This window comes from Mauremys reevesii, linkage group 10 (genome assembly GCF_016161935.1).
Source record: "Mauremys reevesii isolate NIE-2019 linkage group 10, ASM1616193v1, whole genome shotgun sequence".
Taxonomy (NCBI): domain Eukaryota; kingdom Metazoa; phylum Chordata; order Testudines; family Geoemydidae; genus Mauremys; species Mauremys reevesii.
This window is the reverse complement of record NC_052632.1, coordinates 84,048-102,514: the sequence shown is the minus strand read 5'-3', so window position 1 is coordinate 102,514 and position 18,467 is coordinate 84,048. Positions and strand designations below refer to the sequence as shown.

Here is an 18,467-nt window from a genome sequence, read left to right as displayed (position 1 = left end):
CAAACCATCACTCTGCAGTGGGATCTGAATATAGTTCTATCTATACTAATGAAATCACCCTTCGAACCGTTGGCATCATGCTCCATGTAATGAAAGTCACCTTCCTTATTGCTATGACTTCTGCAAGAAGGGTCAGTGAGCTTGGGACCATGATGGCAGACCCTCCCTCGCCCTTCACAATATTCCATAAAAATAAAGTCGTCTTGTGCCTGCATCCCAAATTCCTGCCAAAGGTAATCTCCCAGTTTCACATTGATCAATCCATTCACTTACCTGTTTTCTTCCCGAAGCCACACACATTTGCTGAGGAACAACAACTCTATTCCCTATACAGCCAACAGGTTTTGGCCTTCTACCTGCAAAGGACAAGACTCATCAGAAAGCCCCCCAAACTGTTTGTTGCACTAGCAGAAAGACTTAGGGGTCAGGCAATCTCCATCCAGTAGATTTTGTGTTGCATTACATTTTGCTATCAACTATCTGGCTTGCCTGCCTTCCCCTAGTGGGGTACAGACCCTTTCCTCAAGAGTCCAGACCTCAACCACAGCCTCCTTTCAGGATGTCCTACTCCAGGACATATGTAGAACAACCGCATGGAGTTCTGTGCACACCTTTGCAACACACATCTTAGTACAGGACCTGGCAGCAGATACCTCCTTTGGCTGGCAGTCGTCTGCATGACTGTTCCATCTTCATCCTCACACCCTCCTCTGACTTAAGTACTGCTTGCTAATCACCTTCAGTGGAATACAGTAGGGATCATCACTCAAAGAAGAATCGGAGGTTACTTACCTTAAATTGGAGGTTCTTTGAGATGTGTGGTCCCTAACATCATTCCACTTCCTGCCCTCCCTCCCCTCTGCTATGGATGTGTCTGGTTCAGGATGGAGAAGGAACTGGAGATACAGTCAGTGTGCTCTGCCCGTTATCGCTTTGAACGAAACCACAAGGTGAGCCAGAGCACGTGCGTGGACCAAGGGACACTACTTTCAAATTCTCCAGCTCCAGACTTATAGTGTGCATACGTAAACCCCTCAGTGGAATACAGAAATGGACCACACATCTCAAAGAACCTCCAATTACAGGTAAGTAACCTCCTGTTATTGTACCAAAGTTCCAAAGAACAGCTCTGCTTGAGAAAATAACAGGGAGCCAATACCTTGGTTATGTTAGTGCTTGTGATTGGCGGGATTGTGTTTGATGCTTTTTTCTTTTTGTCTGAAGACGTTTTTTTCAGGCTGCCTGTGAGGTTCCAGAACTACAGGATAAATTTAATGTTGATGAATATTCTGACTTGGTGACTCTCACTAAACCAGTTATCTATATTTCCATTGGAGAAATCATCAATACACACACTGTAAGTCTACACTAGTCACATTTCTTTCTTGCAGAATGGCCCTTCTGAACAATCTGTTACTGATTGGTTTAATGTGAATCCTTTAACAAATTCGGATGTTGACGATATTGTTTAAAAAAAGGCAATATCTTCTGAACTGTCAAAATGTTGAGATCAGTAGTTTGTCTGCTTATGGCCTTTTTAATATTTTTTTCTTGTGAAGTAATCTGATACTTTAAGTCTTATGTGACGATGCCAGACATTTGCCTGCTAGTATCTTCACTGGGAATCTCATGAACTGAGAGGAATTCTCTCCAAAGAATATCAGCCTAAATAATGAAATTCTTAAATTGGGTGAAACAAGACACAGGAGGAATAGTTAAATTATTATTTATATTTGTATTAATCTAGTTGCTTTTAGATCATCAAGATGCGATTGCGCCTGAGCACAATGATCCAATTCATGAGCTGCTGGATGACCTGGGGGAAGTTCCCACTATTGAGTCCCTGATAGGTGAGCTGCTCTTCTTTTACATGAGGGAGATGTGATGTTCTGAGTAGCTTCAAGTGTGGTTTAAAAAAATTACTATAAAGAATAATCATGGTTAGGGAGGGAATTGGTGCTATATAAACAGCAGCCTACAGTGTGCTAGGCTAGTTTACCCCATAGGGCTTTTCCATGTCTGTGTTCTATGAATCTGCGAGGCACTGTATCAAATCCTTTCCTCCAGCTCCAGGGCTCTGTGTGCCTCCCCTTCCACCATACCAGGTTTCCTCATTTCTCCCCCACCCTCTCTCTCTTACACCTTCCCCTCTCACCAGGGACCTGAATTTCTAATGTGAAAAAACATTGACAAATCTTTCAGTCCTCGTTCATGCAACATAAAGGACTGGTCTACGCTTAAAAGTATTGCTAGCATATCTGTGTCAGTAATTGATATAGCTAGCTATACCAGCAAATGCTTTAGTGTAGACATATCAGCCAAAAAAGTCCTTTTGCCATTATAGCTTATTTAATTCAGGGAACTGTTATAAGCTATACTAGCAAAAGAACTCTTTTGCCAATGCAAGCTGCATCTCTACTAACTATACCAAAAACCCCTTTTAGTATAGATAAGGCCAAAGAAGCAACAAAGGGCACAAACTGAATTTCTTTTCCTTGGTAGGTCACATTTAAGCTTGTCAGTAGAAAGGCAGGTTGAGATGCAAGATTTATCTCTCACACACTCTGATTTGTATACCTCTGAGGCACCAAAACTTGAATTTACATGAAATCTTATTTTTTTAGTATCCATTTTCTATCAGTTTGCTGAAGGAGGAGGAATGTTAGGAAATCCTAAATTATGTATTTGCAAGATGAACATGTTTTTAAAACCCATAAATAGGCTGTAAAAGGTCCTTTAAAAATGAATTGATTGTTTTTCTGTACGGTGCTGGAAGGAAGATATTGCAGACCCAAACAGCCCATGACAATGTTTGAATACATTCTAACCTGTGTCACTATCATCACATCTGGCATTGGGAAGTAGGTTCTCTCATTGATAACTCACCTCTCCTTTTTCTACCCCAGGGGAAGGGTCTGGTAACATTAATGACCCCAACAAGGAGATGCTAGCAAAGACTGAAGTTTCTCTTACACTGACTAATAAATTTGATGTTCCTGGCGATGAGAATGCTGAAATGGATGCAAGGACAATCCTGCTGAAGTGAGTGATGGGTAATGGCCAATAGCAGTCGTCGCTTAAATAAGGGATAGGATATTAATTTTATGGGTTGGACTATGAGGGAAGAAAAAGGCAACAGTGATGTCAGGAAATGAAAGAATAAATGAATCCAAGCCTGTTTAAGTGCACACAGCTTGTATCCAGGGCCCCTAGATTTTGTGGCCATTGAATTTGTTCCAGGAAAACCCCATTGCCAAAGCATATTACTGGAGAATTTAAGGTTTGTCATTTAAAAAAAGTGTCTCCAGTTTTCATGATTATGAAGAAAACCTTCCAAACACAAGCTGAGTGTAACTGATACAGTGAAGTCTGATAGTGTCCGTACAAAGTCTGAAACAAGAGCTCTGAAGTGTGTGAATGGCCTTTATTGATCCTGAGTACATTTTAATTCTGAAGCCAATTACGTCAATTTTTAACTGTGGACATAGTTAACTAATTCACAGCAGATCATTTTAGCAGAGAAACCCCCTAGATCACTTCTCCAGTGCAGTTCTGTGTTACCAATACAAAATTTGTGACACATTGAAAATTTCGGGGAGGGGAAATCTGCAATATATGTAATACTTAACTCACATGTTAAATTCTACCCAAGAAATTCTGTACTGTTGCATTCATTACTTTCATATTGAATTCAGTAAAAACCTTAAGGCAGATTCTCTGCTGTGCCTCTCAGGCGGTGCAGGCTGCAGGAACAGGGAACACAAGTGGTAATTTACAGGGTTTTCCCTACAGCTGCCAATCACCTGCTCTAGCAGTACTGTAAACCCCAAAAGTTAAAATATCATTAGTCAGACCACAAAACATGAGATTGGCCTCAAAATTATGAGGTTCCTTTAAACAAAAATCACATTTTTAATCTCTTCTGATTTTGAATTTCCCTTTTCCCCCTTAGTATGTATGATTGTGAGGAGATTGGGACTAGCTCATTGTCACACATGCACATTGATTGATTTGATTCTAGCTCAGTTTGCTTCTCTAAAATCCATACCTGCCAACTTAAAAAAGTACATTACACAAACTTGTATTAAAGGGCTACCTGATGGTGCAGAGGTTTTCCACGTTCTCTCAAAATTCTAGTTAGTTAATTTTGTTCCCCCATCTATACATCTGTTAATTATATTGTCGTCGTCCCCCGCACATCAACTCTGCACCCTCACTCCCAAATCAATTTTGTGTCCCCTTTGACCTCACATCTGCCCCATAGCTACCTCAGTCAGTTCATCCAGCCATATCTTTCCCTTCCCTTTTCCCCCTCCCTCAGTAAACCTCTGTTCCTTTTGCAGCAGTGGTGGCTCTTCACTCACAACCCCTCCCAAACTGAGGGGGCGTCTGCAGCAAGGATCCTCTTCTCTCCTTTCTAGGCCTGGTGTTGCAGGGATAGAGAAGAAGAGGGAGTAACAGAGAGAAGCCAGTCCATTTGTAAAAGGGTGGGGGAGGGAGCAGAGCCACCCTCAGCAGCCATCTTTTTTGGCTTCCTCTTCCCTTCTTGTGAAAGTGGTGTGCCCTATTTCTCTTCCCTCTTCTTCTACCCAAAAACTTCTGTCAGATCCTGAGAGACAGGGATGAGCTCTGACTGCTTGATACTGTAAGTTTGATTGACTTTCTTCCCCAAGAGATGAAGAAATGGAAAAGGCAGCCAGTCAGAGGGGATTTTCCTCCTCGACAGGTGTAAAAATTAAATTAAGCCTGGAGCTTTTTGCATCATCATGAGGCTTCTTGATTCTGGGACCAAAACTGCATTACTTACAATAAAATGGGGAGAGCTGGCAATAATGTTTCAGTTGCTCCAGTGGCACACACCTATGTTGAGGCTGTGTTGTTGGAGGCATAGTTCTCCCATGGCACTCTGGGGATGGGGGCTGTTTCTGTCCCCTTTCAGCTGCCAGAGCAACATAAAGGAGCCTTCATAATGGGCAGAATCTACCACTTTACATAGAGAACTTACTTGAAGCTGCCACAGAATGTCCAGTTCTTCTTCAACTTCGTGTCAGCATGGATCCCACTATAGTTAAGTATGTGCATCATGCATGCAAGAACAGGGCCACACCTGCACCCTGTGCTGCTTCCTTGTGTTTCCATATGAGGGTATAAAAGGCAGGGCAGCCCCACCCTCCGTTAGTTCCATCTTACTGCCGGTAACAGCAAGGCAGAACCTGGTGGAGTCCTCTCTGTTGATAGCACTCTAGCGAGCTATTTCTGGGGGGTGGGGGGAACAGATAGCTCAGTGGTTTAAGCATTGGCCTGCTAAACCCAGGGCTGAGTTCAATCCTTGAGGAGGCCATTTAGGGAACTGGGGTAAAAATCTGTCTGGGGATTGGTCCTGCTTTGAGCAGGGGTTGGACTAGATGACCTCCTGAGGTCCCTTCCAATCCTGTGATTCTATGAAGAAAATCTCTGAAAATCAGTACTTTTACCTAGCTGCAACTTAAAATCCTCAATTTGGACTGAAATCCGTCAAACAGACTCTCTTGTTCCAATCTAATTTCCTCTCCTCCCACATACAGATCCCACTTACTTACTGTTGACCTTTTCCCTGATACATACCTGAAGCAGGGACTTTTCCCATCTGGCAGTAATTAGATGTATCTTTATTAAAAGCCTTATCACATAGACAAATCCAATTAATATAACTGTCACCTAGATTTCACTAGTTAGAAAGTAGTGGTCAGCACCAGTATTTCCAGTTCTTTCATACTCTCATATCCAGATGGAATCCTGAATTAGAGTGGAGGTGGCTGGCTCCTGTTGAGGATCAAGAAATGATGACCTCCAGGGAGCAACAACTTCCAGTCATAGAGCTGGGCCCCATTTATAATAACTTACACATATGCCCACCAAAGCTTTTTAATAGGCATAAGGGTTGAACCTCTTATGTCCAGCTTTGGGAGTGTTAACCCAAAATTACTGGGAGGCTTTTCACCTGATAAGCCAATTGGATAGTTCTGTTTTTAATTCATTAGCATTTATATCATCTTATCACTATAGTACCATGCAGTTACCTTAAGGAAGTCTCTAACATTTCACCCCGGCTACCAGCAGTCATCTTGTAATGTTCACTGATCTCTCGTAGACATTAGTATCCAAACTCAGCAGTTATTTTCAAAACATCAGTGTATTACAACCATAGACACAAACTCAGCAGGTTTATTAACAACTTACTTACGCTGATTTAGCTTTAAAATATGGCTAACTTATCCTAAAGCCTAATTTGGCTAAGCTAAATATTTTACAGGCCTACACCCGTAGGTTTCTTGCATTTCAGCTTTAAAATCTTACGCTGTCTTTTACCTATTACGAATCAGGTATTAATCTCTTATATCCAGCTTTTATGATAGATGGAATTTATTAGTTACAGGCTACAAGAGGGTCTATGCTATGCTCTGGCCTTTAAACAGTCTTCTGGGAGTACCCTTTTAGTGCGCCAGACCCTAAAGGGGGGTCACACTTTTCCACAAGAGTAGATCATGTGCCTTCATTGCCTCTGAAAATGGGGACATAAACTGGGGCCTTCAGGCTCCAGCATCCATGTTTCTCACTGTGAATTCTGAACAGTGATTCCACCTTAGGTGGACATTTTACCCCTTCAGTGATCAATGCACATCAGCAAGTATCTGCAATGACACTGGCTGCCTTTTCAAAAACAGTAGGTTTTAACAGTCAGCTGGAGTACAGAGTTGGGAAATCCTTAGGTTTAGCATAGAGAAGGAGAGATGGTTCAAGTGGTTGCAGATATGTATTCCACACAGATATGTGTGCATCCAGCATACTGAAGCCAGAGAACTTTGCTTAGCAGTACCCCATGGTGCAACACTCTCACCCTCAGGCCACTTGTAGCTCCTCCCATGGCTATTTAAGGGCAGCACCGCCTTGACCCCCTCAGTTCCTTCTCATTGCCTGCAGTTGGAAGCAGAGCATTCTGTTGTATTTTACCTCACACTCTTTTTGCTGTCCATGAGTTTTCTCCCCTCTTTTTGGTATATAGTTAGTTATTGCGGGTAGCGCCCTTCTGATAGATTAGTTAGCAGTTGAATAGTAAGATTTGCCTGGTGTGATGCCTTTGCCAGGTTTTAAGCACTGTCCTTCCTGTGGGGTAACTATCCCCATACTAGGTGCTTGTGCCTGGGAGAGGGGTATATTAAGACAAAGTATTCTATTTGTAAATCCTTTAAAAAGAGAACGTGTGTGGCTAGAGACTTATGCCTCAAGCAGCACCTTTATAGAGCAACCAATGAGACTGTATCAGTGCCGGGATCCTCCTCAGATCACCTGGCCCCTCAAAAGGTTTTGGTGCCGCCACAAGCCGCTGGTGCACAGCCAGACTCTGACTTTTCTCCAAGAAGAAGAGGAGATCATTCTAGTTCATCTCCTTCCCCAAGAGAGAGGTCTCAGAAGACTGACTGTAGTCACTCCAATTTTGCTCTCAAGTTGGTCTCAGTCCAGACTATTTAACTGATGTCTTCCATCTGAACTGGGGATTGGTACTGATGTATGCCATCTTCAAGTAGAAGCTGCCGTGTATTCCACTTAGGCATGTGCAAGCCCAGCTCACCAGAGCCAGATAATTTTGTCTAGCTGTACCTGTAGGAGGTGGTGCTCATGGCCATAACCCCTCCCCATGCTATCTGAGACAGTGTCAACCTGACCCCTCTTGAGTTTCTTTTTACTGCCTGTGGCTGAAGTCAGAGCTCTTTGTGGTTCCTAACCTCACAACACCTCATCCTTTAGCTAGAGTTCTAGCTGTATATAGTTAGTTAGTACCCTTAGCATTAGTGTTAGTTAGTTAGTCTAGTTAAGTGTTTTTCCAGGGTTCAAATGTTGTCCGTCGTGTGGGTGAGCGATCCCAGACGACTCTCTCACAAGCTGCTTGATCTGCGTAGGTAAGGCTCACTTCAAAGAACGGTGTCCATGTGTATATCATTCACAAAACAGACTCTAGTGGCTATAGCCCTTTGCCTGAAGCAGAACCTTCTTGAGCAAGCCATGAGGCCTGTTTCAGCATTGAGGCTTGTGTTGGATTGGAGGTCGACCTCGATCAGTGGGACTGGCTTGCACTCTGGGACTGATGCTTCTACAAAGAAGTGAAGAAGCTGCTCTCCATCAAGTGTGCCAAGGAAAAAGTCTTATAAGACCAATTGAGACATCTCCAGGTTTCGTGGAGACTCTTTTCCTCATCCAGGAAGAAGTGTATGGCTATTGTGGCACACGGGATGGAGAAGGTCCTTCTGACCACTCCCCAGTACCGTGTAGGGATGCAAGAGGCCCATACCATCAACTCCGATTCTGGCCCCGTGTCATCCATTAAGTCTAGTGCCGAAGAGGACAATGCTAGCACCACTGTTTCCACGCTGGCGGCATATCAGGCAGCGGTGGACCTCCTCTGCCTTTCTGTCCTGAGCTCTCCCTTGGTCCAGGACTTCTCCAGGGCTATGGCACCCACAGCCTTGCTGTCTGGATGGGCTTCTGAAGCTTTGGGTACATCGGCACCACATCCCAGTGCTCCCTTGCCACAGCCTAGAAGCGAGGCTGGTGCCAGCTTGCCACAAGAAACCACCTTGGCACCAGAAAATTCCCCAGCACTGCTGCACTTCGCACTGCCGTTGTTACTGTGGCTGCACTCTCTGCCCTCCACCTTGGCACTGTCAGTTGCTGTGGTACCACCGCTGAGTTTGGTACCAACACCAGTGACAACTGAGGCGTACTTTGGTTCGTTGTGATGAACTCCCATTGTAAGTACACAGTCCTTCCTTTCAGTCAGTCTTCTTCCCCACCCCACCCCAGGGTTTTGCCATCTATATGACTGTGTACCTCAGGAAGAAAGGAATCCATGTCTTCCCATATCTGCACAACTAGCTACTAAGGTCAGAAAAGTCAGGTCCAGAGAAGACGTTCTTAATCACATACACATTACACTGCTCACTTGGCCATCTGGGTATCATCCTACACAATATTGGTTATCAACACTGGTACCCTTCAGGAAATCGAGTTCATTGGGACCCTAATAGACTCAGACTCAGAGAGAGAGTTTTTCCTGATCTACTATTTTCAGATGATTCACCTCCTTTGTCTCTGCAGTCTCAGCATTCCACAAAAGTTCAGATGTGCCTGAGGGTCTTGGGCCAGATCTCTGCATGCATGCAGGTTCAATTTGCCAGTTTGCATCTCTGCCCTCTTCAAAAGTGGCTCAAGACACTGGACCATCCAATCTTCACTGCTTAGAAAGGTTGATCCTGGCCTCCTTGCACTAGTGGACAGTTCAGGGGAATGTATGTCAGGGTATTCCCTTCATCTGGCCCTTACCAACCAGAACTATTTTCACCGATGCCTCCCTGATGGGTTGGGGGAGCACATTTGGGATTGCTGAAAGTTCAGGGTCTGTGGTCAGAGCAGGAAGCCCCATTGCATAACAATGTGCTGGAGCTTCACACCATCTACAATGCCTGTCACGCTTTTCTAGACCTCATCAGAGGCTTAGTGGGCCACATACTTACCAACAGTACTACCATGATGTATTATGTGAACAGGCAAGGAGGAGCACAATCCAGGGTGCTCTGTCAAAAGGCAATTATGCAGAACTGCAATAGCATCGACAAGATCATCATTCCAATAGCCAATAATTTGCCTGGAGTCCAGAATCATCTCATGGACCATCTCAGCAATAATTTTTCTCTGAGTCATGAGTGGTCTCTGAAGCCCAGTGTTCTGCGAGTCATTTTCATGACTTGGACCATCTCAAAGATTGACGTGTTCATTACAAGGGACAGTAGGAAATGCCATCTGTTCTGCAGGCTCCCTGACTGACACCTTCCACCTCAGCTGTCACTCAGCTTCCCTATACGCTTTTTCTCCGATCCCAGTCATTCTGCAGGTTATCCTAAAGCTAAAAGCAGATTGGACCAACCTCATCCTCATTGTGTCGGCATGGCCAATGCAGTGTTCGTTTACCAACCTTCTCGTGTTGTCAGTTCAGCATCCTATATCCCTTCCTCTTGATCCCAACCTGCTCACACAGAATCATGGTCACATTTTGCATCCTTCGCTTAGTTCCCTTCATCTTACTGCATGGCTGCTCTGTAGTTGAATGAGGAGGGAGAGAAATGTTTGGTGGCTGTTCAACATGTCCTACTCAGTAGTAGAAAATTCTATACCAGAATGTCCTATTCAGCAAAATGTAAGCAGTTTTCTGTGTGGACACTGGCCCATGGATTTCAGCCAATGCTGGCTTGTATCCAGGGCATCCTGGAGTACTTGCTGCATCTTCAGTCGTCTGGTCTTACCCTTAGTTCGTTGAAGGTGCATCTGGCAGCAGTCTCAGCTTTTCAACCACCCATTCATGAAAGATTGGTATTTTTTCAATGCCATGGTAGCAGGATTCTTTAAAGGAATTCTTTGTCTCCATCTGCCCATGCGGGAAATGGTTCCTTTGCAGGACCTTAACGTGGTCTTAGCAGCTCTGATGGGACCTCTGTTAGAGCCTCGAGCATCTTGTCCCTTTCCTCTCATGTCAAAAAACTGCGTTCATGGCAGAACCTCCTTTTACATGATTTTCCAAAGACAAAGTGATGATGTGGCTGCACCATTTGTCTAACGTGGTTTTTTCCCTGGAGGCACAGATGTCAAATGATGTCTAGCCTTCTACTTGGACAGAACTAAACTTTTCTGTGCTTCATTCCTGCTCCTAGCAGTTTCCCAGTCTCAGTGAGCTCTGCTCTCTTCTTGGAGCAACCACCCTAGGGCAGCTTTCCTGGCCCCTTAGTCCCAGGACCCACCACAGGAGGGACCAGCTACTCTGTGACAGGTAATAATAAAGTCAGACAGTTAGCTGAGATGTGTACCGTTTGCAAAAATATTACAGCAAATTCCCACATTCATCACACAGGTGCACTGGGACACACACGCACGCTGTGACCAGTGTACTGTTACATCATTCTATTCACTTTTTACTTCTTCGAGGCTTGTTGTCAAGCTTACTTTCCAAATTTTAGCCTAACTGGTGCATGTATCTTCCTCCAGCCCAAAGCTGTGCCCCAGTCCTCTGGCATAGGTCTCTCCATTTCAGGGAGACACAGACCACCCCACAGTACCCAAAACACACCATCTCCATCTCCTGTAGGAGTTCCATCTTCATTCTTTCCTATCCAGAGCGCCTTCCAGGTATGAGTGGCCCTCTTCACAGGGTTCCGTGGCTGGCCTTTTACATACCGCAGGACTAAAGGATGTATCTCTTTTCAGGGTAAATTCTGCTTAGAGGACATTCTTTGGTTTTGGATGGCTGATTTGTTTGTTTCAGCGTGTTTTTTTGTGGCATTTGGGTAGATGGAGGTGTCTGGGTATACCCGATGGGGAAAAGAACAGTAGGATACCATATGCAATCAGATGTTTAACATAGTCAAAGTCCTCATTCCAGCAGGCTTAAGGACTCGCTCATTGAGGGCTACTGCTGTCTATCTGGCCTGTTTTAAGGCATATCCTCTTGCTGAGATTTGTAGAGCAGTCATTTGGAGTTCAGTCCACATATTCACCATAGACTAGCATCCCACTCTGATGCTGGGTGTGTGGTGCTACAATCTTTATTTAATTGAGAGTTCCTCAGCCCACCTTTCATGAGCTGTCCAGTCAACATGGATCTCCCAAGAGTGGGAATGCACAGAGGCACTTGAGAAAGAAAAGTTACCTAATAGTAACTGTGGTTGTTTGAGAGTTGCCACTTTACTTTGCCACTGCCCACCCACCTTCCACTCTGCCTCAAAGTTCTCTACACAGCTTGGACTCTGCTGTCCAGGTGAAGGACCTGAGACGTTTGTAGGGCAGCACTCCCTTATATACGGTGTGATGTGCTGACTGTTCAGCACCATGGGGTTCAGGTGGGGAGGTGCTCATGCAGTCCCAACAATGCACCTTTCAAGATGGCTCTGCAAGCTCAAGGTGTGGGGGCACCATCCCCAGAGTGGGAATGCACAGAAGCAACTCTCAAACAACCATAGTTACTCGTGTGACAAATTGCCAGTACTATTATGCTGGGTCTCACACTTTCTTTTCTTTGGGGAAGGTTCAGGGCGCCATTGCTTGCCTCTGAACCAGTATTTTTAATTACCCCACTAGTGTCCTTGAGGAGTGGAGTGGAGAGGGAGGGACCTGGACCCGCCCTCTTCTCCAGGTCCCAACCCAGGGGCCCTGAGGTTAGTGGTGAACCACTAGAACTGGTGGTTCCTTCCCCTGGGCTACTTCCCTCTCCTGCCCTTCAGCTTGTGAAGGGGCTTCTTGCCTTCCTTCTACACAAGCCAGGTGCCCCTTACCTAGGGTTTTTGGACTTCTCAGCCCACCGCAGCAATCTTCCAAACTTTCCTTTTGTCTCTCTTCAAAACTGTTCTCTGCTTCAACTCCTTCAAACCGCTCTCTGCTCCAACCAAACCTTCCTGCTCCAACCCCCACACTGTCTGACTGAAGCAGGGGTTTATATCATGTGACAGACTGCTGGTGCTCTAATTGGCTTCAGGTGCTCTAGTTAATCTATAGCAAACCTTCCTCCCCTTGCAGGGAATAAGGCTCCCTGCTAACACTCTCCTGCTGCCCTCTGGCCATGCTGTATCACACTAGTAAGTAACTTTTCTTTCTTTGCATTTGGAGAAGTGAGGCATGAGTATTGACAATATAAGGACTGTTGACTGGTTTGGATGTGGATCCAGTATGAATATGACTGGTCTAATATGAATCAGTGGTAGCTTTGTTCTCATTTCAGAGCAGGAATAGGATTTTTGTTTTGTTTTGTTTTAATGTTGTTTTGTTTCCTACTCTCCTTGGTTTCTTTTCAGTACAAAGCGCTTGATTGTAGATGTAATCCGCTTCCAGCCGGGGGAGACACTGACTGAGATCCTGGAAACTCCAGCCACCCATGAGCAGGTATGGAAAAGTAGTTTGTCTCCACTCCTTAGGATACTGGATTCTTTTAAATCTAGATATATGTGGCTGCAGGTACATATCAAAGCCTAAATTCTGGGATTGTAATATATGTGGCAATTTAGGTGTGGCATATTGATGTTTCAGACCTGTGTATGTAAAAGGAAGGATCTATAAATGGAGATTCCCTATGTCCTAATAAGGAGGAGAGGATGGAAAATGATAAAATACAGGAAGGATCTGATGAGAAACAGTCAAATGAAAAAAAGTCGCATTAAATTACGTCATGCAATAGTGGACAGCCAAAAAATGACAAGTTTTTAAAATGTTTATATACCAGTGCTAGAAGTCTAACTGATAAGATGGGTAAACTAGAATGCCTAGTATTAAATGAGGATATTGTTCTAATAGGCATCACAGAAACCTGGTAGAATGAGGATAATCAATGGGACACAGTAATACCAGGGTACAAAATATATCGGAAGGACAGAACAGGTTGTGCTGGTGAGGGAGTGGCACTATATGTGAAAGAAAGCGTAGAATCAAATGAAGTAAAAATCTTAAATGAACTAAATTGTACTATAGAATTTCTATAGATAGTAATTCCATGCTTGAAAAATAAGAATATAACAGTAGGGCTATATTACAGACCACCTGACCAGGAGGGTGTTTGTGACTCTGAAATGCTCAGGGAGATTAGAGAGGCTATTAAAATAAAAAACTCAATAATAATAATAATGGGGCATTTCAACTATCCCCATATTGACTGGGTACATATCATCTCAGGAAGAGATGCTGAGATAAAGTTTCTTGACACCTTAAATGACTGCTTCTTGGAGCAGCTGGTCCTGGAAGCCACAAGAGGAGAGGCGATCCTCGATTTAGTCCTAAGTGGAGCACATGATCAGGTCCAAAAGGTGAATATAGCTGGACCACTTGGTAATAGTGACAATAATATAATTAAATTTAATATCCCTGTGGCGAGGAAAACTCCACAGCGGCCCAACACTGTAGCATTTAATTTCAGAAAGGGGAACTAATGAAAATGAGGAGGTTAGTGAAACAGAAATTAAAAGTTACAGTACCAAAAGTAAAATCTCTGCAAGCTGCGTGGAAACTTTTTAAAGACACCATAATAGAGGCTTAACTTAAATGTATACCCCAATTTAAAAAATATAGTAGGAGAACCAAAGAAGAGCCACCGTGGTTAAACAACAAAGTGAAAGAAGCAGTGAGAGGCAAAAAGGCATCCTTTAAAAAGTGGAAGATAAATCCTAATGAGGAATATAGAAAAGAGCATAAACTCTGGAAAACTAAGTGTAAAAATATAATTAGAAAGACCAAAAAAGAATTTGAAGAACAGCTAGCCAAAGACTCCAAAAGTAATAGCAAAAGTTTTTTTAAATACATCAGAAGCAGAAAGCCTGCTAAACAACCAGTGGGGCCACTGGACGATTGAGATGCTAAAGGAGCACTCAAAGACAATAAGGCCTTTCTGGAGAAACTAAATGAATTCTTTGCATCGGTCTTCACTGTTGAGGATGTGAGGGAGACAGGGGCGGTTCTATGTATTTTGCTGCCCCAAGCACAGCAGTCAGGCGGCTTTCGGTGGCATGCCTGCAGGAGGTCCACCGGTCCCGCGCCTTCGGCATACTTGCCGCCGAAGCCACGGGGCCGGCGGACCTCCCGCAGACATGCCACCGAAAGCCGCCTCACTGCCGCCCTCACGGCGATCGGCATGCCGCCCACCGCTGCTTGCCGCCCCTGGAGGGAGATTCCCAAACCTGAGCCATTCTTTTTGGGTGACAGATCTGAGGAACTGTCCCAAATTGAGGTGTCATTAGAGGAGGTTTTGGAACAAATTGATAAACTAAACAGTAATAAGTCTCCAGGACCTGATGGTATTCACTCAACAGTTCTGAAAGAACTCAAATGTGAAATTGCAGGACTACTAACTGTCATCTGTAACCTATCATTTAAATCAGCTTCTGTACCAAATGACTGGAGGATAGCTAATGTGACGCCACTTTTTTAAAAGGGCTCCAGAGGTGACCCTGACAACTACAGGCCAGTAAGCCTCACTTCAGTACTGGGCAAATTGGTTGAAACTATCGTAAAGAACAAAATTGTCAGACACATAGATGAAAATAATTTGTTGGGAAATAGTCAACATGGTTTTTGTAAAGGGAAATCATGCCTCACCAATCTACTAGAATTCTTTGAGGGGGTCAACAACATGCAGACAAAGGAGATCCAGTGAATATAGTGTATTTAGATTTTCTTAAAGCCTCTGACAAGGTCTCTCACCAAAGGCTTTTAAGCGAAATAAGCAGTCATGGGATAAGAGGGAAGGTCCTCTCATGGATTGGTAACTGGTTAAAAGAGAGGAAACAAAGGGTCAGTTTTCACAATGGAGAGAGGTAAATAGTGGTGTCCCCCAGGGATCTGTACTGGGCCCAGTCCTATTTAATATATTCATAAACAATCTGGAAAAAGGGGTAAACAGTGAGGTGGCAAAATTTGCAGATGATACAAAACTACTCAAGATAGTTAAGTCCCAGGCAGACTGTGAAGAGCTACAAAAGGATCTCACAAAACTAGGCAACAAAATGGCAGATGAAATTTAATGTTGATAAATGCAAAGTGATGCACATTGGAAAACATAATCCTAACTATACATATACAATGATGGGATCTAAATTAGCTGTTACCACTCAAGAAAGAGATCTTGGAGTCATTGTGGATAGTTCTCTGAAATCATCCACTCAGTGTGCAGCAGCAGTCAAAAAAGCGAACAGAATGTTGGGAATCATCAAGAAAGGGATAGATAAGAAGACAGAAAATATCATATTGCCTCTATATAAATCCATGATATGCCCACACCTTGAATACTGAGTGCAGATGTGGTCACCCCATCTCAAAAAAGATATATTGGAATTGGAAAAGGTTCCGAAAAGGGCAACAAAAATGATTAGGGGTGAAGAACGGCTTCTGTCTGAGGAGAGATTAATAAGACTGGGACTTTTTAGCTTGGAAAAGAGGCGACTAAGGGGGGATATGATAAAGGTCTATAAAATCATGAGTGATATAGAGAAAGTAAATAAGGAAGTGTTATTTACTCCTTCTCATTATACAAGAACAATGGGCCACCAAATGAAATTAATAGGTAGCAGGTTTAAAACAAACACAAGAAAGTATTTTTTCATGCAATGCACTGTCAACCTGTGGAACTCCTTGCCAAAGGATGTTGTGAAGGCCAGTACTATAGCGGGGTTCAAAAGGGAGCTAGATAGATTCATGGAAGATAGGTCCATCAATGGCTATTAGCCAGGATGGGCAGGGATGGTGTTCCTAGCCTCTGTTTGCCAGAAGCTGGGATTGGGTGACAGGGCATGGATTACTTGATGATAACCTGTCTGTTCATTCCCTTTGGGGCACCTGGCCACTGTCAGAGGACAGGATACTGGGCTTGATGGACCTTTGGTCTGACCCAGTATGGCTGTTCTTATGGATATATGGTATATTTGATTTTTACTCTTGTGATGATTGGATTGTTGGAAGCCATATATATATGGATGATGTAAAAAGCAGATTTCAGATAGGCCAGTGCTGGTACTAGGGTATGAATGGGTCTACTGGGTATTGTGTAGTTCAACAACTAATTACTGTATTCAGTGCAGGAATCACTGAGTGAAATGTTGTGGCTTTAGTTATGTTGGAGGTTAGACTAGATGATGACGATTTTCCCTTATAGCTAAGGATATGATTCTGTCACGGAGGTCACAGATTCCATGACTTTCCAGGACCTTTGTGACAACTTCTGGGACAGGGCTAGAGCAGCTTTTCAGCCCGAGGGCTGCCAGAACAGCTGACTGGCAACCAGTCCCAAGGCCACAGAGCAGCAGTCACTGGAACAGCTGACTGATAGCTCTGGGGACAGGGCCGCCAGAACAGCTGATCAGCAGCCAGCCTCAGGGCCGCGGAGCAGCTGACCGATAGGTAGTCAGCCCCAGGGCTGCCGGGTCAGCTGCTGCCAGAACAGTGGCTGGGATTGGATCAGTCCCCCTGGGGCAAGAGCAGCAGTGATCAGCCCCTGTCCCTGGATCAGGTGCAAGCCCTGGCAATGCTCTCTTTGTCCCCCTCCCAGGGTATTTTTAGTAAAAATCGGGGACAGATTATGGGCTTCCATGAGTTTTTGTTTATTGCCTGCAACCTGTCCCTGACTATTACTAAAAATACCCCTGACAGAATCTTAACCTTACATATAGCCTTAAAATCTGTCCACCCAACTTGTAATTCTCTTCTCTCCTAGGAAGCAGAGCATCAGAGAACTATGCAGAGACGGGCCATTCGTGATGCCAAAACCCCTGACAAGATGAAAAAATCTAAATCTGTAAAGGAGGACAGCAACTTGAATCTTCAAGAAAAGAAGGAGAAAATCAAGACAGGCTTGAAGAAGTTGTCAGAACTGGGAACTGTGAACCCAAAGAATAGATACCAGGAGCTAATCAATGATATTGCCAAGGTATTCTGACAGGAGGTCACTGGTGGTTTGTTGGGTGTTTCAAATTATGGCCTCGTCATTTGTTACTCTTATTGAAGTTGCAGTAGTGCAGATGGCAGGAATTTTCTAAGGTATTTAAAGTAATAGTGACAGCTGCCTCTCAGAGAGATGAGTGACACATGCTCTGCTAATCTCCAGCCCTTCATATACATGCAGGAATTCACTTTTCTCATAAACACTTTGATGATGATGGGACCTCATTGACTGTGAGGAAGAGTGTTTTTATTTTCTTAGGGAAAAATTCCTGAGACTCAGTCAGTAAGTGTAACATTAATTTTCCTCTTTTTAACTTGAAACCCTAATGCATGGACTTGCCCTCTTTGTTCCCTCCTTTTTTAATTTAAATTCACTTATTCTAAAATTATTTCTTTTTAAATTGACATATTCTAAAATTATTTCTTTACAAAGATTACTCTTGTAAAGAAACCTTATTTTACACGTAAGTACAAAATAAACATTCATAATACTCTTGCAAAGGCATCCTCAGTAAACAATCCTCAGTAGAGGAGAAAGGCAGAAATAAAAAAAAAATCATAGCTGCTGTCACATGTTTCATCCATTCTTACGGTGATGACCATTATCTGACATCAAATATTTACCCAAATTAATGTATCAGAGTGGTATATAAATACATAAATAAAATAAATTGTCTCCTTTAGAGATCAGGTAAGAATAAAGCCTTAAGTGATGCCTAATTATTCAAAATAATAATGGAAGCTAATCTGGAAACTAGACATTTTCATTTGTTCATAATAATCAAAATAACATTTCTTTCGAAAAATAAAAGATTAGCAAGGGAAGAACAGAAAAATTGTGCAGGACATTTGATTTCTGTCTATAAGGATATATTTGGTTAGAAAATCTGTGAAAGGGCTAATTACTATCGGTATTAAACTTGGAAATGTGTGTTCCAAATGGACTCTCGTAATATTGTACACTGGCTTGATAA

General features: G+C 43.5%; 1 protein-coding gene across 6 annotated transcripts in view; it reads left to right on the top strand.

The window, feature by feature from the left end:
* Positions 1–18,467, top strand: part of IQGAP1 (IQ motif containing GTPase activating protein 1) — a 206,228-nt gene that overhangs the window by 160,014 nt on the left and 27,747 nt on the right. For all 6 annotated transcript variants that reach the window (XM_039492768.1, XM_039492767.1, XM_039492766.1 and 3 more), the window contains 5 exons: positions 1,225–1,357; positions 1,748–1,850; positions 2,907–3,042; positions 12,870–12,957; positions 17,267–17,479. In XM_039492768.1, coding sequence (XP_039348702.1) covers positions 1,225–1,357; positions 1,748–1,850; positions 2,907–3,042; positions 12,870–12,957; positions 17,267–17,479 — 673 coding nt within the window. The remainder of the gene's footprint in view (positions 1–1,224; positions 1,358–1,747; positions 1,851–2,906; positions 3,043–12,869; positions 12,958–17,266; positions 17,480–18,467) is intronic.